Here is a 24,739-nt window from a genome sequence, read left to right on the forward strand (position 1 = left end):
GATTTATTATAACAGGAAACAACTGGCATTGACTCTGCCTGCACCCCCCCTCCCCCCATCCTTCCCCTAGTGCAATCTGGCCAAAAGCCCCGTATGCTGGAAATCTCAGAGGTCAGCGTTCCCCTCTCTGAGCTCTAAAGCCATGGCAGGCCTGCAGTCTCCTCACCTGTGCTGCTGGGATCCCCACTCCCATCCAGGGTAGCAGGGAAATCGGCTGGCTTCTCCTGGCTGGTGGTGGCAGTTGCCGCTGCTATTTTCTGTTTGTTCTTCATGGCTTCTATGGCTTTGAGTCTCCGGGCATGTTTGTGGCCTTTATAATGGGCCTCTGCCTGGTTCTGGAGGAGGGAACATTTGATGGAGAGAAGTCATGTCAGAGCACATGCACCATGGCAGGAAGGCACAACATAAACACACCTGTATACATGCACTCACACATAGGACTGAGCTGGAGGGGGGGCAAGTAGAGGAGACTGTTCTGAGAAGAGCAGCATGTTTCCCTGTGCTTCTGTGGCTCTGATACCTTTGAGGAGTCTTAAACTACTTTCCAAGCTTTTCCTGAGAATCATTATTTCCCATCTGCAGGTGGAAAAGCCCAGGAGGGGTGGGGGTGGGGGGGTGAGAGGGGAAGGAGGGAGGGTGGCAGCGTTTTCACAAAGTCCCCAAGACAGCAGCCTGTGGCAAAGTCTGAAAGAGACCTCAGAGTTTTGCCTCACAATCCTCTTTGCTTTCATCCAGCAGCTGAAAAAAGAACCCAGAAGTCGCAGCACCCAACTTTAGCCATCTCCCATTTTCTATCCCACTGAACCACAGAGTCCTGTATATTTTGGTTCCCATTTTTCCACCCACTCCTTCTCTAGAAAGGAGCTACTGAGAGGAATTTAGAAAGCCCATCACATCTCACCTCAACCTTGTCTTTCCACATCAGTGCTGAATACTAAAACACCCTTCTCCCATCAGACTTGTTTGGGCACCAGGAGGTCACCATGCTCAGCCTGAAGGAGACATGGTGAAGCCATGTGCACTAGATGGGGAGCCTGCTAAAGGCCATGGGCAGGGGAAGCAGGTGGGGGGCCCAGGATGTCCTGTTTCTGAGTGCCTCATAGCTATGCGCTGCAATTCTGCAAGTGTCCTGAGGCTCAGCATTTGGCTGGGTGCTTCAGAGACAGCAGAGATACAGGTGGGGGAAGAATGCCTCTCTTGGCATTTAGACTCAAAGCCAGGCATGCTCCAAGTCTTGCATCTGTCCCAGTCCATGGGACAGAGCTTGTTTGGTTCACCTGAAGGGGTGTGCTCAGCAGCAGAGCTGTGGGGAGAATGACGTATGGAACACCTTGAGATGCCAGTGTTGCATGCTGAGAGGCCAATGTTTGTCTGGCAGAAGCTGGGCCTCAACTTGCATGCCTGGGCTGGCTCTCTGCCTCTTGTTTTTAAGGGGGAATGCCCTAATCTCAGTATCTTTTTCAAGGCACCTCCCCTTCCTAGGAATATCATCCTTCTTGCTGCCTCAGCAGTCACCTGCCCTACGGTTGCTCTGGGGGCAAATTGTTCTGAGCCCTCCCCAGGTGATGGGGTTCCAGGCACAGTATTTATGAAAGAAGCCATTTGTGGATGGCAAGAGTCTCCCACTCTGTGCTTCTCAGGGTCACTTTGAAAGCAGTCTCTACACTCTCAGGTGAAAGGGGGTTGTTTTGCATTCATGCTTCACTCAATTCCTGGCCCCTCTCTGCCTCAGAGGCAGCTTGATCTAGTAGTAGCTAAGACACTAGCTCTGCTACTGACCTCCTGAATGACCTTGGGTGGGTCACCTCTCCTCTCAGTGCCTCTGGTTCCATCTAGTTAAGAGTATAAGCTCTCTGGGGCTGGAGCTGTGTCCTCTATGTTAGTGTAGACAAAACATCTTGTACCACAGGGCCTTGAGCTCAGCTCCAACACTCAGATGCTACCATAATATAAATAGCAGCCCCCTGAGTCAAGCTAAATCTGCCTGAACCAAGGACCAGGACAGCTCAACCAGCCCCAGCTGTCTGAGATAGCCACAAGGGTAACTGGTCACACAGGGGATAAAGATGCTCCATTACGTCTCCAGGAGGCATCAGTGTTACTACAGCACTTGCCTCCAGGCTAACACTGAACCCCGTGACCATTTACGCTCAGTAATTTTTGCCTCCCTTGGTGCGAGCGACCATCACAATGGTGCTATTTTTGGGTAAGCATGTGACAGAGCTCCCTTTTCATCTTTGCATCCAACTGCTTTGCGCGCAAATCTATTCAGACTGAGGGATCGCTTTGCTAAAACACCGTCACGTTGCAAGGCTGAGATAAGGACCCTTGGCTGATTAAACGCACCGAGTCACTTTCAAAGGAAGCTTTCAAGCAAAATTTATGACTTCAGAAACATACCATGAATTGCCTGCCTGCTGTAAATAAATAAATAAATAAATAAATTCCTAGGGAGGACACATCCCCGCATTGTAACCTAACGGGTGTCTAACATGTAATTTACATTCACGGCCTCCTTTCTCCCAGAGAACAGTGAATAATGAAGTGCATATTGATGGGCTCATGCCTGCATGGGACTGATAAAAACGGGCACAAAAGAAAATAACCCCAAACGTTTGTGTACTTAACAGACAGGCACAATGCAGCATTGTCACCCAAAACAACCACCGTTTAGCAATTTATGGAAAATAAATCCAAAATGAATTAAGACACTATTACTTAGCAGAGCAGATTAATTTGCACAGTGGTTTTTGGAGGCTGGTCTAAGGCTCCCAGCACTGGGTATAACGAAATATAACTCCCTCTCTCTTGAAAGGGCAGGATTAATGTCTAAGAATTCAGCATCTATGGCTGGATATGCAGAAGGAAAATCCTACACGTGCACAAGCCAGTATAAATGGAGCCTCATTAGCAGATTAAAGTTCCAGAAGATAATGCAATCTGGACAGGCCTGACTCATGGCCAAACTTGGTTCCCCCAGCATTGTTGCCATGTTATACCGAAACAGAACCAGTGTTACAGTTTACATTGGTAAGTGATTTTACTACAGATGAGAGGTTAGCAAGAAAAGGAGAAGAGCACCAGAGAGAGGGTATGTGTCTGTGGGTATTTGTGAGAAAGAAACAGCACATGTCTGAGAGAAATGAGTGAGAGACAGAATGAACAAAGGTACAACCATGCTGGCAAGACAGGAAGCATGTGCAAGAGAACTCCAGTTGTGTTACCAGGTGTTTGAACAGGTGAGGCAGAAAGAGCATGTGTGCAAGGCTGCGTGCGTGTCTCACAGAGAGAGAGTGGAAGGGCATGGACACATGACATATTCATGCCTATGTTAAAAAAAAGGAATGGAGCACAGCATCCAGCCTTATATCTATATAACTTTCTCAAATCCAGTGTAGAATTATACCCAGAAATATCAAGGGAAAACTATGCCTGTGTAACTTACCCTGGTATAAATGTCAAGCTTATCATGCTTTCTCGTCACCTAGTGGCAAAGAGTTGGAATAATGGCAAAGTCCTGGGAGAGCTGCAGGCCTATCTGCTCTATATCCCATTGCAATTTACACTGGAGTATGAATCCAATGAACATTACACTGGTGCAAATAGGTCACACATCCCATGTCTGGGAATGAGACCAAATGCACACACAGTGCTTGGCTGGAACATCTCTCCCAGTGCACCTTACTGGCCAAGTGAGCTTAGTCTGGACAGCTCATAATAGCTCATAAGGGTGAGCTTGTGCCAGTATAGTACATTCAAGCCACTTGGAGCAAAAGAAGCTGTATACAGTTTTGCTTGTATAACCATATCTGCGGGAGGGTTCTCGGTGATGCAGTTTGTGGAACACACCTCTGCTGGACAGGGCTGTGCTGGCAAAAGTCTGTGGTGTAGACCTGGTCTGGGGCAGAGCCCAGGTGTTCCTGTGATGGCATTTTGTTCAAGCAGACTGAAAGCACATTGAACCCAGCTCTGAGATTGTGCACGGGAGCCAGAGTCCTCAGGAATCTGCATGCACTCTACCACTATGGTGCTGAGAGCCCCATGAGTAGGCAAACAGGCAGAACGGCTGAGATGCTGTTTTGAGCCGTCCTCCAGCAGGTTTCTGGGGGCTCTGTGCTGTCCTACTCCTTAGGTAGAGGGGGATCGGGGTTCCCAGTCAGGTTCCCAGGCTAGCAGGGGTTATAAACATTCATGCACCCGCATAGCCTTGTACCAGCTGCTGCTCTCTGAACTCAGCACATCAAACTACTGTTTTGATCCTCCCCTAGAAACACTTGAAGAGAGGAGTGCAAAGGAGCTGAGGGGTTTGTTGAGCTGGACATTTCTCTAGCAGTGACTGGTAGCTTGTTATGCCCCTAATCCTTTGCTGGTCAGTGTTAATGCCCTTATTCATGCTGGCTTGTTCCACTGATTTCAGTGGGACCAGAAATGAAATCACTACTGCCCAGTGAAACAGGGAGATCAGAATCATGATCTTTACTAGGGAGAAAGGATGGAAAGGGCATCAGGCTGGTATCCAGGAGTGCTGGGCTGAGTGGCTGCCTCTGCCACTGATTTAGTGTGGAGCTTTAGGCAAGAAACTCAGGTCTCAACTCCTAAGGGAGGGATAACTCCTCACATTCATGATGATAATGGAACTTGCCCATCCTCTGGTGGTGAGGGTCAGATGACACCAACACAGAAGGTAGGCCCTTCAGTTTGGGAGGCATTTTGCCTTCCTGCACAGGAGACACTAGTTAGAGGTCTCTGAATCTCCAGTGACAATTCATTTACTTTAGCAAATAACTTGCTCCCCTTTCCTTCCAACAATCATCCCTGTCCCCCCAAAGGGCCCACCCAATCAACAGCTCAGATGGGTGTTTGCCTGTTAAAAGACGAAGCAACAACACTAAGGAAAAACATCAAGTTACGGTAATGGGAAACTGCAAGGTTTCCCTTGCAGATTCCCAGCCCATTTCTCCATGAAGCAGTAACAGCACTAGACCAGTTATTGATCTTTAATTGGCTGGAACAGTGTAAAAGGCAGCTATGCGCTCTCTGAGCAGATACATGCTATCAGTTATAAATTCATGCCAGGGGCTGTATGGAGGCTCCTCTCTCCAGCAATGCCTGCACTGGAGAGTACTATGGTGACACCTTGTCTTCATAGTTGGCAAATTATACACATGTATATGCGATATGCATATGCATGTACATGAACATGTTTTTCCCAGTATTTTTCATGCATAGATTCTAACTGCTGCCTTGGGCAGGACTTCAGCTTCCCTCTACTGGCTCAGGTGCTGCACTGGCCTAGGGTGCAAAGGGCAAGTGGCACTGAAGTACACAAGCTGCAGGTGGAGTTTTACAGATACTTTAAAAAGTAAACAGAGAGAGCTTTGTTCCTCACTCCTGGGAGATTAACTTGGACTCTCTGGGCTTGGCTCAATGAGGAGTTGTACCAGCATTGATCAACTACTCTGCTCTAGTTAGTGCAGTATAATTTCCCAAACTGACACACTTATTCTGGAATAAGAGTGGCTTTTTCCAGCCTCACTTAAATGGCTTCCAAAGTAACATGTATTAAACATAGACTGAAGTAGAATCAGCCTCTTTTATACTGAAATAAGAGAGCATCCAGATGGGGAGTTGGAGCAATACAACCCTAGCTGCATAAATTCACAGCTTTCCTTGCACTGAAATGACTGTCTGTGCAGAGGCCAAGAACAGCACTGTCCTGCTGCTGGACTGGCAGAGGAAGACTATAAGTGATTTTAGGTGTTCTGGTTAAACTACAGTTACATTTAGAAGGTGGAGTTAATAAAATGAAGTTATCCCCACTGGGTGCATCTACACATGCAAATAATTCAGGAGCAGTCTACACATACAGGGACGCGGGAGCAGATTTGCTGCTCCTACCAGCAGACTACTCCCATTTCCTGAGGACCTCCAATGGGCCCCTGCAACAGGTCCCCTGGGTGCTAGCCCAGGGGCCAGGAGACAGCTGTCTCCTGGCAGGGGCTGGAACATAGGCTGAGCCACCAGAGCCTGGGTGGGGACAATGTCCCCCTGTCCTGGCAGCCGGGAGCTCCCAGGCCTCACTCCAGGATTGTGGGGCTTGGGCTGAGAGTTTCTTATCTCCCAGAGCCAGCTCCATGGTTGCGGGGTTGGTGCTTGGCACTGGTACTGGGAGATATTTCTCTCCCAGTGCTGGCCTTGAGACCATGGAGCTGGCTCTAGGAGATAAGGATCTCCCAGCCCGGGTCCCATGACCGTGGGACTTGGGCTGGGAGAGAAGGATCTCCCAGTGCAGGCCCTGTGACCACAGAGCTGGTGCTGGGACATAAGGATCTCCCAGCCCTGGCTCTGTGATTGTGGAGTGGGAGCTGGAAACTCCCTGCTGCCAGGGCAAGGGTACATTGTCCCTGGCTGGGCTCCAGTGGTCAGTGGTGATGCATAGGTGGTGCATGTGCACCCCCTGAGAGTGTTGGTGCACCCCCCGTCAGGTCGCACTCCCTGTTTAGGAAATGGGCAGGGGGGCAGGCAGAAGCACTAGTGCCCCCCTTGCGGTACACTGGCTGTGGAGCAGGGCTGCCAGCAAAACAGGCTGTACTACTTCCAGAAGTGGCCACGGGACTTCCAGAAGCAGTGCAGCTGCTTTTTGGTGAGTGAGATCTGCCATGGGGGGACCTCCCCTGATCAGTGAGATCGGCTGACGGAGGTGCCACCTCCCCACCCCAGTCAGTGAGATCGGCTGCCGGGGTAGCCCCCCCCCACAGCCAGTGACTGGTGACAGGGGGGACACATGCCCCCTCTGACTCAAAAGGCACCAGTCGCCCATGCTGGTGGTGGAGCCCGCCCTGGCAGCAGGCACCTCTCAGGGGCAAGTAGCAATCTCCTGCCCGGCTGACCAGGACCACATTTGCTACTGGTCAGGTGTTGACACATGTGCTGCTGCACAGTAATCTCGAGTAAATTTGCTACTTGCATTTGTAGGTAGCAAATTTACTCAAGATCAGAGCCAATTACTGTGCAGTAAGCATTGCATGGTGAATGGGGCCCCAGCTGGGATGGGTTGTGGGACAATCGGAGCCTGGCAGCTTCTTTAGAGGCGTGGGTCGGTGGCTGTCGCTGCCGTGTGCACCACAGGAGAACCAAAGGGGAGGGGCATGTGCTCCCCCATGCCACGCCCCTGGAGGAACGGGCCAGAGGCAGGGGCAAATGATTTGCCTTTGCCCCTGCCTCACTCCCTCCTGCACTGTGGGGAACTCTTCCCTGCAGGGGAGATGGGGGTCGGGTTGCAGTATGGTGGGGGCTCCAGCCACCCCAAAATTTGCTGTAGCCCCTCCCCCAACCCTCTCCCAGCCAGCCTGGCCCAACATCCCCGCCAGGAACAGCCTGGCACTGCCCCGGCCCCAGTCCACCCTGCCCCACATACCCCTGTGCCCTCCCTGGAGTGTGCACAGTGGTGGTGCTGGGGGTGGGGGCTGAATGAAAGCGGGGCTTGCATGTGGCAGCTGCCACCCTGCTTGGCCACATGCTGGCCTGCTTTACTATAGCCAGTCATGGCTCTGCAGGCTACTGACAGGCCTCACACCTGGCCAATTGTGTGCTGCTAGGGGTGGGCACAACCCCAACCTGGCTATTCAAATGGGTGGGGAGGTGCCGCAATATGCCATGTGGAGCCGGTGGTGCCAGGCAGGTGCCATGATGTGACGTGTGGAGCCAGTGGTGCCAGGCACATCCTTCTCCTTCCCCCTCCTCTGGGTAAGAGGCAAACGTGCCAGGGGAGATGCCGCCACCATGCTCTGTCCCTACCCGCCTGTATGTACCCCCTATGACCCAAGTACCCCTGGGGGTACACATACCCTGAGTTGACACCCCCTGGCCTAAGCTATAATCTGGACTGGTGGGATCTAAGTAAAACAGAGAAAGGCTCTATCCAGGAGGCTATCCTTTGTGCTGGAGACTCTGGAAGCAGCTACAGCCATTGCAGTTCTTCAGAAAGGAATCAATCTCAAGGCAGCTTTAATGAGCTGAGGCAGCTGAGACAGAAACTGCCAAGAGCAGTAGCTTCACTGGGGGACTTTGGAGAGAGTCTTCCTACCAAGCTCCAGCACTACTTCAGTTGATGGGGTGGTCCCCAGAACCACACGCTCTTAAGGGAAAGAAACAGAGCTGCCCAAAACTGAGACTCCTCCAGATCTGGATCCAAATTATGAGTGGAGAGGACAGGAGAACCGGGTTTAAGGAGATACAGACAGTAGCTGCAACGTGAGCTGGGTTTATGCCTGTTGTCAAAGCACCCTGGGGCTTTCCAAAGTTTATATCGTACTCCCCTCTCTCCCCCTTGGTTTTTGGTATTAAACTCTTGGACTCATTGCTTATGATACCCACTCAGACAGCAGAATTCAGTTTGCCAGGCTCCTGGGTCAAGCTGGTGGTATTTGAGCTTTTAAACAGGAATCCCTAAACCAGTAGCTCCCAATCTTCTGGAGGCTGTAACTCCAATTCCAGGGTAAGCCTGCCTGTGGGGCTCACAACCCCATTCCTAAGTCCTGTGGCAGCTTCCCTAGACACTGGAATCCAACTGTTTTCACTGCTGAACAGCACTTGGCAGACAGGTTATAGCTATAATTCCCCTCCTGACCACAGTTTTCTTAGATAAACCCTTTGGGCGCTTGTACATGTGACAAAGTCATGTGGCTTAATGGTGTCACACATTACACATACCTGAGTTTTGTGGGTTTTAAATGACCTTGCATCATTGCAAACTAAACAGCATCCCGATGTAGTTTAGTTTGCAATGTTGCATTTTGGAATGTTGCAGCCATTAGTCAGCTCACCCCCTGGCTGTGAGAGAGGTGGGCAGGCTCCGTGGAAAAAAAGACATTAGGTCCCTCACCACTTCTGCCTTCAGCAAGCTCTTGCGGCCAGCCGGATACCTGGGACCACCCAGGAACAGGCTTACTTGCCCCTGGGGCAGTGTGGGAAGGTGGCAGGAGGGCAGTTGGGTTTGCTGGCAGCCGGAGAAGGCAGCGGGGACAGTGCACAGGGTGCTGGAAGCCCAGGCAGGCTGCTAGCTGGCTGAGTGCTGCCCCAGCTCAGAGGTGCCTAATCCAATGCTTCCCCGGGCCTGCCCAGGCTTCCAGCACTCTCTGTACTGTTCCCGCCAACTTCTCTGGCCACCAGTACGCTTACCTGCCCTCCTGCTGCCACCCCACACTGCCCCAGGGGCAAGCTGGGTGTGTTGGCGGCCAGAAAAGGCAGAAGGGATGGTGCACAGGGCACTGGAACCCCAGGAGAGCTTGGGGAAGCGTTGGATCAGGTGCCTCTGAGCAGGGGCAGCGCCCAGCCAGCTAGCAGCCCACCTGGGCATCATCCCTGCCGCCTTCTCTGGCTGCCAGCAAACCCAGCCACCCTCCTGCTACATTCCTGCACTGTTCTGGGGCAAGCCAGCCTATTCCCAGGCGGTCCCAGGTGTCCTGCCTTCAGCAGGCACCTGTGGCCACCAGGACAACCATGTATATACAGTGACAGAAATTGAAATGGTGAGGTTTCAATTAAAAACTCACCGTTTCAATTTAGGGAGCACAGAATGCAACCTGAAGAACTAAACCTCCGTTATGTGTACAAGCGCCTTTGTGCCTAGCCCAAAGTCACACTGGGAGTCTAAGACAGAGAGAACTTAAGTCCAGATCTCTTTATGTCCTAGGTTCATGACATAACCATTGCACCAATCCTCTTCTAAAGCCCTTGTTCTTTGTGCAATGTGCCCATTGCCATCATCTTGGAAATAGGGAACTTTGGCCCTGTAGCCCAGACCCCAGGGGCTTTAACTGAAAAGGGGGATACTTCTCTCTGTACAGAATGAGGCTTACAGTGCTGCAGTAGAGCAAAAAGCCCTGATTCAAAGTCTTGAGAGAAGAGCTTACAGCACTATGGCTATTCACCTGTTGAAGGATGGTTACAAAGGAAATCTGATTTACTGCTGACAGAAGTTAAAACAAGAAGAGATTGTCACAAAGAAATCCAGACTGACCCTCCTACCTCACCCAGTCCAGGGCCCTTGCTCTACTCTGGTGGAGGCCCCTGCTGTTTGGCAAAGTTTTTACCAGCCTCCCAACTGGCTGCAGTGGTGGATTTGCATGAAAATTCCCTCTGAAACTTTTAATCAGTTTCCCCCACAAAAGATCAGCTGCATGCAATTAATTGCTGCAGGGGATGAATGAATGCTACCTTCCGCCCCTCGAAAAGATGTTTGATTTATTTGGAATAAAGGGCTAAAAACAACCCAACACACCAGAGCTCTGCACAGCCAAAGCGGGAAAGATTATATTCAGCTCCCGAAGAACAGATACGAACTGCACGGTCTGATAAAGCAGCTTAAGCATGCAAGCCAAGAGCAAAGCAGGGAGAGCGGACCTGAGCAAAATGAAGAGCCAGGGAAAGACAAAGGAACAGATGTGGCAGCTCTGCTGTGCAGAGAGGGAAGGTCACAGCTCACTCCCCTCAAGGAGCTGCATGGGCTCACTGGAGGGAAGGTGCCAGGTGAAGGAAACAGAAGCAGGGTGGGGTCTACAGAGTGATCTGGAGGATGGCAGCCAGTAGTGAATCTTGTAACAGTTGCCACCTATGGTACAGACTGCCCAATCTAGGACTGCAGCTGCGGAAATGGTCTCTCCCACAGTTTTCACGTGCATTAGAGAAGGCACGAAGGAAAGAGGGCAGTGGGTGGCTTCGCATTTGCTAACCAAGCCAGGGAAACAGCTGGGAACTGCAGGTAGAAGAGTGTGATGTGAGGCACAATAGGCTGAATCTGCCCATCCTGATGCTGGGGGCAGGATGCAAATAGACAACAAGAGGAAGCTACCACATGGGGGAGGTAGGTAAACGTACCCAATGGCATATCTGCCCAGCAGCGGAGGAGATGAGTCCCAACTGCAGGCCACTGTACTTGCTACTGGGCAGATTAACACCCTGTCGTAAATGGATGCAACTTCCCTGCAGTCAATGGAAGTGCAATTGATTAGTGCCAGGCTAGACCTTTCCTGTTCTAGCAAACTCAAGCTGGTTTAGTGAAACATGTTTAAATCTCACTCTAGGTAAAACTGCAACTCTCTAAAGTGGATGCCATTAAATTCACTTTGCTTGTATTTACATTGATTTAGGTGGCATCCAGTACAAAGCAACACAAGTGAAGGTGAAACTGGTGTAAGCATGTTTACATTAGGGGTTTCCAGCAATTTAACTAGATCATTTTCTATACTGATTTTGCTAAAGCAGCACATTTTTCTTGTTAGAGAAGGCCTTAGCTTTACTGGAACTAAGGAGCATGAAATTTATTTACTCCAGCTTCCCTTGGAAAAGAACAATCCCCTGAGGGGCCCCTATTTCCTGTAGAGTTGAGAAGCTGCTTGCACTGTTGTTGTGTTGCAGAAATCCCAATGAAAGATCAGTGATTTGCCCCTCCACTCCCTATCTCTCTCTCTGCCTTGCACCTACCCGCCTTCTGGATGGCTCACTTTTGGGCAGTGCAAGGGAAGAACAAGCTTCCTTCCTCCCCTCAGCATTACCCAATGATGGCTGATGCTACAGAAGTAACTCACATGTCTGGCCTTCACAATCACCCCTGTGAATAAGGATAGTATACCCATATCACAGCTGTGGAACTGAGGCACAAGGTAGATTAAGTGACCTGCCCAAGGTCATATAGCACGAGCCAGGAACTGAACTGAGGTTTCACAGACTAGCACTATAGCTGCTAACTCACCCTTTTGACAGCCCCCTTAGCAGGAGACACACTGAGGGGTGCGGTGAGAAGATAGAAGAGGCAGGGCAAAGTACCTCAGTTGCTTCATTACGGAGCAGCCATTGCTCTGGTGCTAGCAGCCCCTCCACTATGCTGCCCTCAACAGAAGCCCAACCCAATAGAAGCCAGGTGCTGTGGAGGAACCTGGCTTACAGGCCCCCTTTGAGAAGAAGCATAGTTTCCTTCTTTTCTCTTCACTCTCTCAAACGCACACAAAATAGAATCATTAATTTGTTACACCCTTCTTACCAACCACCAGCCAGTTCCCCTGAATGCAACTTACTGCGGAGTTGAACCGAAGGTGGCAAATGTTGCAGGAGATGAACTGCTTCTTTTTAAGCGGGGAGGGCACTCCAAAGGTGTGATTGATCACGGCCTTCTGCACAGGATCCATCTGCAAGAAAGGGAGGCAATGTGATTAGTTGGTGACTAATGCTCTGCTTCAGAAAGTGAATAAATGAACAACCTTTGGCCTGGCCTGGGACCAGTGTATACTGCATGTGCAAGAAAAGGTCTTGGAGAATCACTGCTGAGCATGTCACACAATTCTTTGTTTCCTCTGTTACCACTGGTGAAAACCATCAACACTTAACACATGGTTTGTTGCTCTGCTTTAGCATTAGCTTCCATCTCCTCTAGAAGGGGAGACAGAACTTTGGAGTCAGGAGGTAAGACAACATTTCAGTTCTCGTTCAAGCAGAAGGTCTGATTTGAACATTTCTCCATGTTATTTGGACACAAGCCAGACACATTTCCCCCACAGTACTACACAGTGCAAAGACCCCCAAGCCATCTGATGCCTAATCATGCTATTAATGATGGGAGCCACAAGGTGGTGCTGTCTTATATACCCTTTCCTTACTGTGCAAGCAGCTGGCAGTTTTTGAAGAAAGGCTGCGTTGTACTTAGTTGTGTGATTTGGCTATGATAGGGGAGCTGTTGCAAGCAGCAACAGGCTTTAGTACCCAACCTAATCTCTCTAATCAAAGTCAATTCTTTCTTTTGGGGAACTGGGGGTTGGTGTGACCCGAGGTTCACCAGCTTGGTGTTCATAACTGCCTGCTGAAGACCTACTGTACAAAATGTGAGCAAAATAAGTTATACTAATAATACACCTGACTGTGTCCATGTTTTTATCCTCTTTTACTGAAAAAATCAATCTGTGGGATCCCAATATTTGCACTGCTTGGTAGAGTAAACTATGGTTTTTCTCTCTGCTTCTGATCTCTGTTTTGCTCTCTCCTATCTGCTGAGGGATAAGTAACTCTACCACCTTCTGCCAGGGAGAAACAATCACGTCTATTAATCTTTTTCATCATCTCATCCACCCTCAAAGCACTTAAAAGCAACACTTGCTCTAGGTGAGGGTTAGGAGTCAATGCCCTTTTTTAACAGGTGAGACAAACAGAAATAACACAGGACATAGAAGTTCCAGCATCTTGTTCCCCAGTGAACAACTCAGAAATAGATCCAGGGAGTGCTTTGAGACTTCCTCTGTCTCTAACCCTGTCTCTCTTCACAACAGTTACCAATATCATGGATGGCAAATTATCGGTTTCCATTAGAGGTCCCCAGCTGTCATGATCAAGAGCCCCAGTGAGCACGAGTATTTTTAAGTGACACAGCAGGAACTGCACCCATCACATTAAGGAAAGACAGTTACATTTTCTGAAGATGGTTTTTAAAAAAGAGCCACCAGCCATTAACCCTTTGTTTGCTATTCATCAGCAAGTAAAATACACCTCAAGCAAGGCTGCAAAGCTATCACCACTAGCTTACAGGGTGCCTATGTCCTCTGCCCTGCAGTGAATGTCACCGTATTACTAACATGCTCCTTCAGAAGGGCACTTCTGAAGGTTGCCATTGGAATCTACATTAAATCACTAATGTGCTAGAGAACAGATTGCAGGCATCCTTATATTCTCACCAAGCTGGATTTGTGGTTCAGCTCCTTGTCTGTCAAATGACTGCAAAAATCCTGCCTTCCTGCCACTCTGTTCAGATTCTGAGTTCATTTGGGCAGACTCTGGTTCTTGTTAGCACTAGCGCATTGTGGTACTCCAGTCTCAGCTGGTGTCTGGAACACAGTAAGCAATCTATTTTGCATGCTGTATCAAATTAGTTGAGGATGGGGTAGCAGAGGGGTTAAGGCCTCTCGATACAGCTGTAGAGGGGGAAGCTGGATTCTCACGCTCTCGGTTTGTAACAAAGCCCACTCCCAGTCAACACAGCTGTAAACAGGGAGCTGGTCATTTGAGTTGGGGAGTCAGGGGCAGCTGGATGTGATGCTGACCACACTGTTCTCTTGTGAGCCTTTGGCTACAGAAATTGCTTTATCTAGGAGAGTCCTTCGATCAAACTATTACCATGACTATTTTGTAATGTTTTTTGATTAGTTGATGAATTTCCAGCACCGTTAGTATTTCACGGGGAACATACGCTCATTACGTTGAAATTTTAAACAACTCAGCAATTTGCAGTGAGCTGTGTCTTTCCTCAAAGGGCAGAGTGCAGAGGTTCTGAGGCAAGGCAGATGCAAGAAGACAAACAACAGCCTCTGGTGGGTCTGTCTCTTCCTAATGCTCACCCTCATCTTATTCTTCAGCCATAGCAGCAAACTTGTTCAAAAAGCCATAATTGTTTTAAACAAAATGCATTTATTAAGGGGGAAAAATAAGAATAACCTCTTTGTTTGAGTGCAGCTATAATCTATAATGCAAGTATTGTTCCCTTACCCTGTGGCATAGGAAGATTATCTTATCTGAGTCCTGCTGTCAGTAGAGCCTTGGGTTTTTAGGCGATCGTATTTCTCTGCAAAGCTATTTAGTTGCTGAGACAGGTGCATCAGTCTTTAAGGCACATGCCTGGACAACAGAGCCATTATCAAGACCCCAAATTCCATTCCAGAAGTGAGCAGAATGGTAATATCGGGTGATTAATGAAGTGCCTGTTTGCTATGAAATTTTACTCACTTATCTGGAATATAAATGAAGAGGCTTTCAGTTGCTGATGAGGCATGAGGAATCTAGCAATGACAAAGATGCCACCCCACCCTTGACAACAAGCGTGGCAATGCATTATAGGCATCATCCGTGTACAGCAAATCTGCACGCACAAGAACAGGACTGGCCTTTGTTTCAGGAAACACCCAACCTATCAGGACGTAAATGAGAGAAGTCTCTCTAAGCTCTGCAGCCATGCACCAGGATGCCGAGTCCATCTCGCCTACTCTCCCACTGGAACAGAGAGTTCATTTTAATTGACAAACGCTGTCGTGAAACAGCTCTTTGGATTTTAAAGAGCTCATCCTTCATGTCGAGTAGCTCAGGAGAGAGCAGGAGCCAGAGAAGTCAGGAGGAAAATGGAGTGGAACATATAAGCGTTGGAGGCTGTCAGGGATAGCGTGAAAAAATCCTGACCTTGGGTCCACCAAGAAATGCCTGGGTGGGGAGAACTTAAGGAAGTATGGGTAGGCAGATGATAACCCCCTCTGGACTGGTGGTTTCAGACACAAAATGTGGGCACAAAGTACCCATAGGAAACTCACCAAAGAAGAATTGCCCTGTGACTGAGCCACTGGACTGGGACTCCTGAGCTGTGGGCCCTGTTCCCAGCTCTGTCACAGGCTCCCAAGTCAGTATGACCTTAGTAGGGAAAGTCACCTTATGGTTCTGTGCCCCAGCTCTGTATCTGTAAATCTAAGGCAGTTATATGTCCTTGAGCTGGTTCTGTCAGTTCTCTAGGGAATGGACTGTCTCTCCCTGCATGTTTGTGCTGCACCCATCACAGTAGCTCACAAGGGGAACTTTTTTTTGGCTGAAATTTTCAGTGTTTCCATTAAAATTAATCCCCCCTCCCTTTTAACTCCTTTTTCCCTTTCATCAGAAAATTGGAATAAAGAAAGAAGGGAAAGAATAAAATAAAAACAAACTCTGAAAATGGCTTAATCTTTCTTTTTTTTTGGTTTGGTTTTTAATCACTAATTTTCATTTTGTTTTGATGGGGGGAAAATTCCAACCATCTGAACATTTTTGTGGAAAAGATTTAGATTGTTAAAAAAAACTGTTGGAAAAAAGAAAGAGCAAAATTTTTCAATGAGAATTTGTCAGTATGAGACAAGTTATGTTAGAACAGCAGCTAAGCAGGTTGATGGTACGAAGGGAGGCAAGATTCCTGAGTCTTATTACCACTGGTTCAGTGCAAATCACCTCCCCTGCCTCTGCATCCCCTTCTGTAAAATGGGGATGTTGTTACTGATCTGCTTCCCACAAGAGCTGAGGGGTGGGAACCCATCACTATGTAACAAATATTTTGAGATCTGTGGGTGGAAGGCATTTGAGACGGACAGGGGATAGTTTCATAGTTTCATAGTTTGTAGGGTCGGAAGGGACCTGAACAGATCATCTAGTCCGACCCCCTGCCATGGCAGGAAAGAATACTGGGGTCAAATGACCCCAGCAAGATGTTCATCCAACCTCCTCTTAAACACCCCCAGGGTAGGAGCCAGCACCACTTCTCTTGGAAGCTGGTTCCAGACCCTAGCCGCCCTGACTGTGAAGTAGCGCCTCCTGATATCTAACCTAAATCTACCCTCTGCCAGCTTGTGACCGTTATTCCTGGTCACTCCTGGCGGTGCTCGGGGAAACAATGACTTCCCCAATGCCTGCTGACCCCCCCTGACTAGTTTATAACAGGCCACAAGATCCCCCCTCAGCCTTCTCTTTTGGAGGCTGAACAGGTTCAGGTCCCGCAGCCTGTCCTCAAAGGGCCTGCCCTGTTGTCCCCTGATCATGCGAGTGGCCCTCCTCTGGACCCTCTCCATGCTGTCGACATCCCTCTTGAAGTGCAGTGCCCAGAACTGGATGCAGTACTCCAGCCGCGGCCTGACCAGTGCCGCCTAGAAGGGGAGGATCACCTCCTTGGACCTGCTCGAGATGCATCTGTAGATGCATGCCAAGGTGCGGTTGGCCTTCCTGACTGCCTCTCCACACTGCCGGATGTATTATTGCTATACAAAGATCAGATGTTCATGCAAAGTACCTGGTAAATATTTTGGCTAAGGGCTCCAGCTAGCATGGGTGGTCCAGGGCTTTGTAAACAGGGGTGTGGTATCTACCCACCACAACTATCACTGCTGCTGTCCCTGGTTAAGCCCAGCTCCCTGTGCAGCCTGGCTGAAGCAAGGCAGGAGCAGTTCTGTGGGGGGAACAGAAATGCGAGGGGAGGGAAGGTGTTGCTCAGTATGAAGGGGAAGTAGGGGGAATACTTACTTCCTTTTAGGGACTTAAAAGAAGTCTCTCGCTGCTGCTCTTGTGGCAGCATGGTACAAAAAGGGTGTGCGACTGTGCCACTGCACCCCCTCTGGATCCACCCCTGCCAGCTAGTATAAGTGAGTACAACTCCATCAGCATCAACAGCCTTATCATCAATTACTACTAGCAGAGAACCTGCTCCTTCCTCCCTAATAACTATCACAGAAAAGGGCCTAGGAAGAGCATTTGTTAAAAACTGTTCAGCTATTTAATCAGCTGATTTAATAATCAAAGGTAGAAAACTTAACCCATCAGGAGATTGGCTATGAGATATGTAGTACTAAAATCACACTTTGGGTGCAGATATGATGAGGCCTGAGCTGTATGCCACAGATAAAAAAGGATAGTGAAGACTGCTGCACTAATGATCAAGGGCCCTTTATGCTATGTGGTAACAGTTTACATGCCTATTAATTATTGCTAAATTACAGCCTCACAGAAAGCCTCGTTGTCCATTTTGGATGCTTCAGATAAAGTATCTCCCATTAATGTCAATACCAGAGGACATTTTAACTGTCCAATCAATTTTTATTCAGTTCATATTTGCTTTAATAGCACTCGCCTGACATGAATTTATTCAGGTTCTGGTAAAGTATCAGGACTGCCTTGAAGCCCCATTTTGCAACTGTGAAAGACACAGTTAAAGCACAGTCACCTCCTGCCAGAGAGTTCTTCAAACTACTCTATTTTTTTAGAGGGATGAACTCCATGACGTTTCCCAATGGGTTAGATTCCTGCATCATCTCAAGCTCCTTGTTAGCATCCTCTTTTACAGGACTTTCTCACTCCCCTAAGTCGATGTCCTGCACTCACTGGCTTTATAATTTTAAGGAAAAGATGGCACATCCCAAATTAACTGCAACACATTTGCTTCCAGTTTTGGGGAAGCCACAGCTGCAGCTCATAAGAATGCAGAATCTTCTGTGAACAAGCTCCAGGGATCCCTGCAGGAAGAGAAGACCATAGCAGGGTGCGGGGCCTGGGACAAATCGACCTGTGTGGGGCCCAGACAAGGTGGTGTGGGGGGAGTGGTGAGTGGTTGGACACGAAGCCGGCCCGGCTCCACAGAGCACCCCCAAAATGCGGGGCCCAGGGAAGTCACCCCAATTTGTCTCCCCACCCCAGGGATGGCCCTGCCTGCAGGTAAAACCCGGCTTCACTAACACTGCCCGCTATGAAAAAGTTTCCAATTGCAGCCAGGCCAGCAAATCCTGCTGGCTGCAAGTGTAATCAAGCAGTTAAACAGGAGCATCTGGCATCAGAGCTCCTGGGTACATTTCCCAGCTCTGACACTGATTTCCTTTGTGACCCTGGACAAACCCCTTGTGCCCTATACTCATATAAAGAGGAGTCAGCACAAGTTCTATGTTTTACTGAAGTCCTGGGTTAATGGGCTTAACACACCTTGTACTGGTACCCTCAGTATAGGAACAAATGTTATCTTCAGGGACTGATTTTCAAAGATGTCAAGCATCCCCACTCATGCTACTGACATCACCTGTGGCCACTCAGGACCCCTCAAGATATCATCCATTAAAATCTAGGCCTCAGACTGCCACATCTATAAAATGGCAGTAACAACCTCCATGCCCAGTAGCGGTCTGTGTTGTGGTCAGACAGCCCTGAAGGTCTCCTCATCAGCAGGTATGTTCTGAACTTTGAACACTCATTGTTTGTTGCTGTTCACTTCTAGTGCCTGGGAGGGTCTGGTCGATCTGTCATCTCATTTCTAACCTGGCTGGAGGGCCGCACGCAGAGTGGTGATGGACGGGTCATTTTCGACCTGGAGGGATGTGGGCAGCGGGGTTCCCAGGGCTCGGTTCTCGGGCCTGCACTGTTTAACATCTTCATCAGCGACTTGGATGAGGGGGTGAAAAGCACCTTGTTCAAATTCACAGATGACACTAAGATGTGGGGGGATGTGGGCACATTAGAATGGAGGGACAGGCTGCAATTGGATCTGGACAGGTTACAGGGGTGGGCGGATGAGAATAAAATGGGATTCAATACTGACAAGTGCAAGGTGATGCATCTGGGGAGAAAGAACCAGCAGCATTCCTACAGGCTGGGGAACTCCCCTCTCATCAGCACGGAGGCAGAAAAGGATCTTGGATGAACATGAGCTGCCAATGTGGGGACGCGGTCAAGAAGGCCAACCGTACCTTGTCATGAATCCACAGATGCATCACGAGCAGGTCCAAAGAGGTGATTCTCCCCCTCTATGTGACACTGGTCAGGCCGCAGCTGGAGTACTGTGTCCAGTTCTGGGCGCCGCACTTCAGGAGGGATGTGGGCAACATGGAAAGGGTCCAGAGGAGGACCACCCACATGATCAGGGGGCAGCAGGGCAGGCCCTTCAAGGAGAGGCTACGAGACTTGAACCTGTTCAGCCTTCACAAGAGAAGGTTGAGGGGGGATCTAGTGGCCATCTATAAACTGGCCAAGGGAGACCAGCAGGCACTGGGGGAGTCCCTGTTCCTTTGAGCACTACTAGGAGTAACAAGGAATAACGATCATAAGTTGACAGAGAGTAGATTTAGGGTAGACATCAGGAGGCACTACTTCACGGTCAGGGCAGCTAGGATCTGCAACCTACTTCCAAGGGAAATGGTGCTTGCTCCTACCTTGGGGGTCTTCAAAAGGAGGCTGGATAGACACCTTGCTGTGGTCATTTGACCCCAGTACTCTTTCCTGTCATGGCAGGGGGTCGGACTTGATGATCTGCTCAGGTCCCTTCCGACCCTACCAACTATGAAACTAGGCTGTACCCAAGAGACCACTACCAGAAATGTGCCATGTGCCCATCTGGGAGTGGCATTAACCAGATGCCCCCAAAGAGACCTTTTAAGGAAAGGCATGCTTAGGGTAAGCTGGTTTGTTTCTGTCCTATTTCTAGCTCTTCTTTGTGTATTCCTTGGAAAATGGACCACAAAACTGTTGTCCCTTCCCTGCCTGCTGCTACTGACAAATCACATCTAAAGCTGAGTGAGATCAGGTTCAGTTAATGTCACTTACTAACTAATTTAATTGCTCTGAACACAGATACAAAGGCTTCACAAAACCCAGGGAAGCAGTTCTCCAGTCATGTGGAGATGTCTACTTCAGAAAATTCTAGTGTTGTGTATATTATAAATGTCATTTTTTCCTTTTACCTACTTCTGCACATCACATGGATATTATTATGAAACACCTCAGCACCTCACACTTTTAGTCTCCCACCTCTCTTGTACACTAAGGCAGTGCTATTCTTCCCATTGTACTGATGGGAAAACTGAGGCACAGGCATACTAAGCAACAGTCCCACAGAGAACTAAGTCTCTCAAATCCCTGCCAGCACCTTATCCACTGCACCACTGTTTAGCATCTTTCACCATAACACCACATAGTACCTTGCACCTTCCCTTGGCTTTTTAAAGATTCATTTATGTGTCCACATATCACTATTGAGAAGCTGGTCAGCCAGACATATCCCCATGTTACAGATCAGATAACTGATGCACAGAAAGGCAACGGGCTTTCCTTCAGATAGATCTGGGAAGCGAACCCAAGAGTCCTAGGTCCTAACCCCCTGGATCAAATATTGAAGACAACACACTTCTCCAAAGACAAAGGTGACTGTAGTTGCAGAAAGGTTTACAGACGGTTTTGCCTCATTGTTCTGTGGATTTTGAAGTAAAACAATGTGAACAGCTCTGAAAAAGCTCCAGGAGTTGAGCCATGCTGCACACAGTCTTTCTAAGGAGCTAGTGCATCCGGCCAGTGCATTCAGCTTTTTTTTGCTGTTTTTTTGCACCAGTCCTGGAAGCACTGCAATACCAGGTCAATGCATGGAGTGGATGGAGCAAGCTCCAATTCCACCAACCAATACCAAAAAGAATCTGCTCAATACAGACTAGAGGGCCAAGCAGGGAACCGTGCTCCAGCCCACTCGTGCTACAAACACTGAATGGCACTTTGTCACGGTATCTCTCTGCTCCACTGAGCAGCTCCGTAGAGAAGAGCGTGTTTTGAGCACACAGAGAACTTTTCTAGCACAAATTGGCTCCTTCCACTGGGTAATGCTGAATGGTTCTGACACTTTGAAGCCACCTGAGAATTCCCCTGCTTCTACTTCCAAGATGCAGTGGCAACTTTCTCTCAACATATACACAGCTGCAGATATTTGAGACGGAAAACCCTGTTAGAGCCTGGCCTTCTCTCCCCTAGAGTCTGGCACTGGGCTTTCCCCCACACAGACATTCTTCCTCAGCCCAGCCACATGTAACAAAGCACCTTGATAAAAGCTAACAGAGTATGATGTTCTTGTCCTAGTCTGTGATAAACACAGCTCTGCTGAAAGATCCCTGCTGCTTAGATTGTACATACCAATTTTTACTGCTTGGGAGGATCTGTCAATGAGAAGCATCTGAGACCCAGAGTCCAGCAAGATTAACCAGCATGCCCTGGGATCCTTGTGTTGCTAGCTTCAGAGAGAAGTTGCATGAAACCAGGGAGTAGTTCTTGGGTACAGCCTGAGCACAGAGTGAAGTTCTCAGCTTTACAGTCAACTCCTATGGACTCAAATTACTTTATTTATCCCTGGATGTTCCTAATGTTATAAATAGAGATCTCTGTGTTGAACTTCCTGCCAGTCACTGAGGTCAGAAATGGGAATTCATAGGGAGACAGTATTAGTTTGGATGGTGCCTCTTGTTGTTCTGGTTTTACAAGACACTGTTAGATCTTGGGGATTTGCAACATTGCAATAGCCCGAACATGCCTTCGGAGCATGAAATATGGCCTCTTTATTATGGTGTTTTGCTTTGAGGGGCGTAAGGGTGCAGAGCTTGGGAAGGATTCAGAGCAAAACATCTGCTGGGTTCGTGAGAGCCTCATGACCTGCCCAGAGAGCAAAAAAGATTCTGCTGTGCTGTAGTAAGCAGCTCTCACTCCATGCTGCTGAAGTAGGGATGATTGTTATAATGTTTTGTGGTTGCAGCAGTAATACAGCTAGCATTTGGATTTGCTGAAAGCAAAGGGAAAGTTAATTGACTGGAGTGGAGCTGCCCTCTGCTTGCACCAAATCTAAAAGTAATCCAGCATAGCTGGAAAAATGAAATAAAGACCCTACATAAGTCCAGCTCTTCTGAACTCACATTTAAGGCTCATCCGGCAGATGGGATCTCTGATGATCATGTCAGGACAGATGAGTCAGGAAAGGGATGGGAGGAACTAAAGAGGGGACAACAGGCTTTTAACTGAGAAGTAAACTTCATCCACAAGGTATTGAAAAGGATTAAAAGTCCAGCACATGGGCCAAGCTGAAAGCCAAGTCTTGTTGAGCATGATGGCTTGGAAATAGCTCCATTGCTGCGCTATTTCCTCCCACTGCCTGCAATTTCCTCCCTGGATCAATTTCCTACCAGTTAATTACATGAATCCACATTTCCCACATGGGCACTTTTCAGTCTTTTGGTCTGCAGGGAGTTCCATGCCAGTATGTGACCACACTCAGGCCCTGCAGCCTGCACTCCTCTCTGAGACCATGAGATATGTGCCAGGCTGAACTTGCCCTATGCCATTCTAACCAGCACTTGTTCCTCCTCCATCGGAGACAGCGCCTCTAAAGGTGTCTAGTCACTCCTTGGTCTCTCTGCTGAGCTGAGCAGAGCTGGATCTAGCTGATTAGCCCAAGCTGCAATGCTGCTGTTTCTTTTTAAAGCAGACACATGTCAGATGGAAATGATTTGCGCTATCTACCGACCAGCTTTGGATTCAAACTGGTAATCTTGAGGCGTAAGGTTTCCATGGAGCCCAGACAGCTTTATCACAGTTCTCCAGTGTGCTTATAGACACTTATGCCCTACTGTTCTCTCTTGCTACCTATTCCTGGCAGGACTCAGAGCTATTTGCAACCTGCGGCTTTGCAGATCTTCTCTAGAAGCCACAAAGATATGTCACAAATACACACCCATGTCTCAGACTGCTAGAGCTTTGTTTTCTCCCATCCCAACTGAGTGTGTAATCATTAGTGGCCTCCATGCGCCAGGGCATCTGGTTGAGATGAGCCCACAAGCCTGGACTTCCCTGTAGGAAGGTGGGTGGAATGTTACCTGCTTATTTTGCACGCTTGGGTAGCATGATCAGATGTTTCCAGTGAGCATGAGACAAATGTATGTTCAACACCAATCTGACCACAGAACACAGGCTCTATGGGCAGAGGTGTAACTGGCCAATTCTGTGTCCTGGGCTGTAGTGATACACGGTACAGGGGCCTGGAGCTGGAGGTTCACTGCTGCAGAGGGCAGGTGTCACCTCCTTTTTTTGCTGCCAACAAGTATGTCAAGCAACCATATAAACACCAATGTTCAAGGGCAAAAAAGCAGATGACAAGTTAACCTTCTCTGACACCACTCTCACCCCCCACACCCCTCATAGCACCCTGTTTCTGCTACCCAGACACTGCCAGACCCATCACTGCTGCTCTTCCTTGCTTAGTGCTGGAACCAAAGCTGCTGCAGGGTGCAGGGGGAGTGGGAGGGGAAGATGCACTCCCTCCTCTCCAGCCCCCAGGCTCCATGCCAACACCCTGACTCCCTAGGTAGTGCCCAGGTGGATGCTCTGCTCACCCAACCATTGCTTGCCTTTTCAGGGAGTGTCCAGGGTGGATACTCTTCTCACCCAGCCATTGTTATGCTACTGCTTCTGGGATGTTGGAAGGACAGCCAAGTGGCATAAATAATAACGAGCTGTTCAAGTTAGCAAAGAATGGCTGTGTTAATGCCATCACAGAACAGCATCCTCTGCTGTGATCCTGCACATAATTATAGGGGGAAGAGATGGGCTCAATCTGGGGTTGCAGAAGGGTCCAAGGGAGTTCCGTGTGTGACTTCCATTCAAAGACAAGAGGAAAGGGGAGCCCGGTGTTTCTGAAAATCTCCCCTTTAATAGACAGCACTCCTAATTGGTGTTTTTTTTAACACATTTGGTCCCCTACCTCAAAACACCTTGCTTTTCACCAAGGTAGAAAGCTCTTTTCCCCAGGATCCTGCAGATGTTCTCACCCTTTGTCCTACTCCAAGTACCTGGATCCTGTAGCCCTTCACACCCATAGTCCCACTTCAAACTGTGAAGTGTGTTGGATGAAACGGGCTAACACTCCCCCACCAAGCACACATGATGCTGTGGTCTGTAAGCTAATCATGGCTCATTTAACTCAATTGCGATTCATTCCAGAGACAAGCCTGTCTGGTTGTGTGCTCTCCCTGGCCACCTACTGGCAGAAGAGGAGCAATTGATTTGGGAGGACCATGTGTAAACAGCTGTGCTGCTCCTGTTCTGATCCCAGTCAAAACTTGGGGCAATCAGTTCCCAGTCAAAGGAGACGTCTGTTTGCAGCCAAAGCTGTCTGGAAAAGGGAAGTCAGTATCACAGCCCCCATTTCACAGAGGGGCCAACAACAGGGGGTCATCATTGACCACAAGGTGAACATGAGCCTGCAATGCAATGTTGCGGCTAATAAAGTGACCAAAACGCTGGCTTGCATCCATACATGCTTCTTGAGCAAATCCTGGGACGTCATTCTCCCCTTGTACTCGGCCTTGGTGAGGCCGCAGCTGGAGTACTGCATCCAGTTTTGGGCTCCACAATTCAAAAA

General features: G+C 48.8%; 1 protein-coding gene across 3 annotated transcripts in view; it reads right to left on the minus strand.

Moving 5' to 3' along the window:
* Positions 1-24,739, minus strand: part of LOC109320353 (zinc finger protein 385C-like) — a 235,576-nt gene that overhangs the window by 16,020 nt on the left and 194,817 nt on the right. For 2 of the 3 annotated variants that reach the window (XM_019550413.1, XM_019550412.1), the window contains exons 4-6: positions 12,075-12,185; positions 10,879-10,983; positions 167-335 (exon numbers count right to left, since the gene is read on the minus strand). In XM_019550413.1, the coding sequence (XP_019405958.1) occupies positions 167-335; positions 10,879-10,983; positions 12,075-12,185 (385 nt within the window). The remainder of the gene's footprint in view (positions 1-166; positions 336-10,878; positions 10,984-12,074; positions 12,186-24,739) is intronic. The other variant, XM_019550414.1, reaches the window with a different exon arrangement.

Source organism: Crocodylus porosus, unplaced genomic scaffold, assembly GCF_001723895.1.
Source record: "Crocodylus porosus isolate Cpor-Errol unplaced genomic scaffold, CroPor_comp1, whole genome shotgun sequence".
NCBI classification, from domain to species: domain Eukaryota; kingdom Metazoa; phylum Chordata; order Crocodylia; family Crocodylidae; genus Crocodylus; species Crocodylus porosus.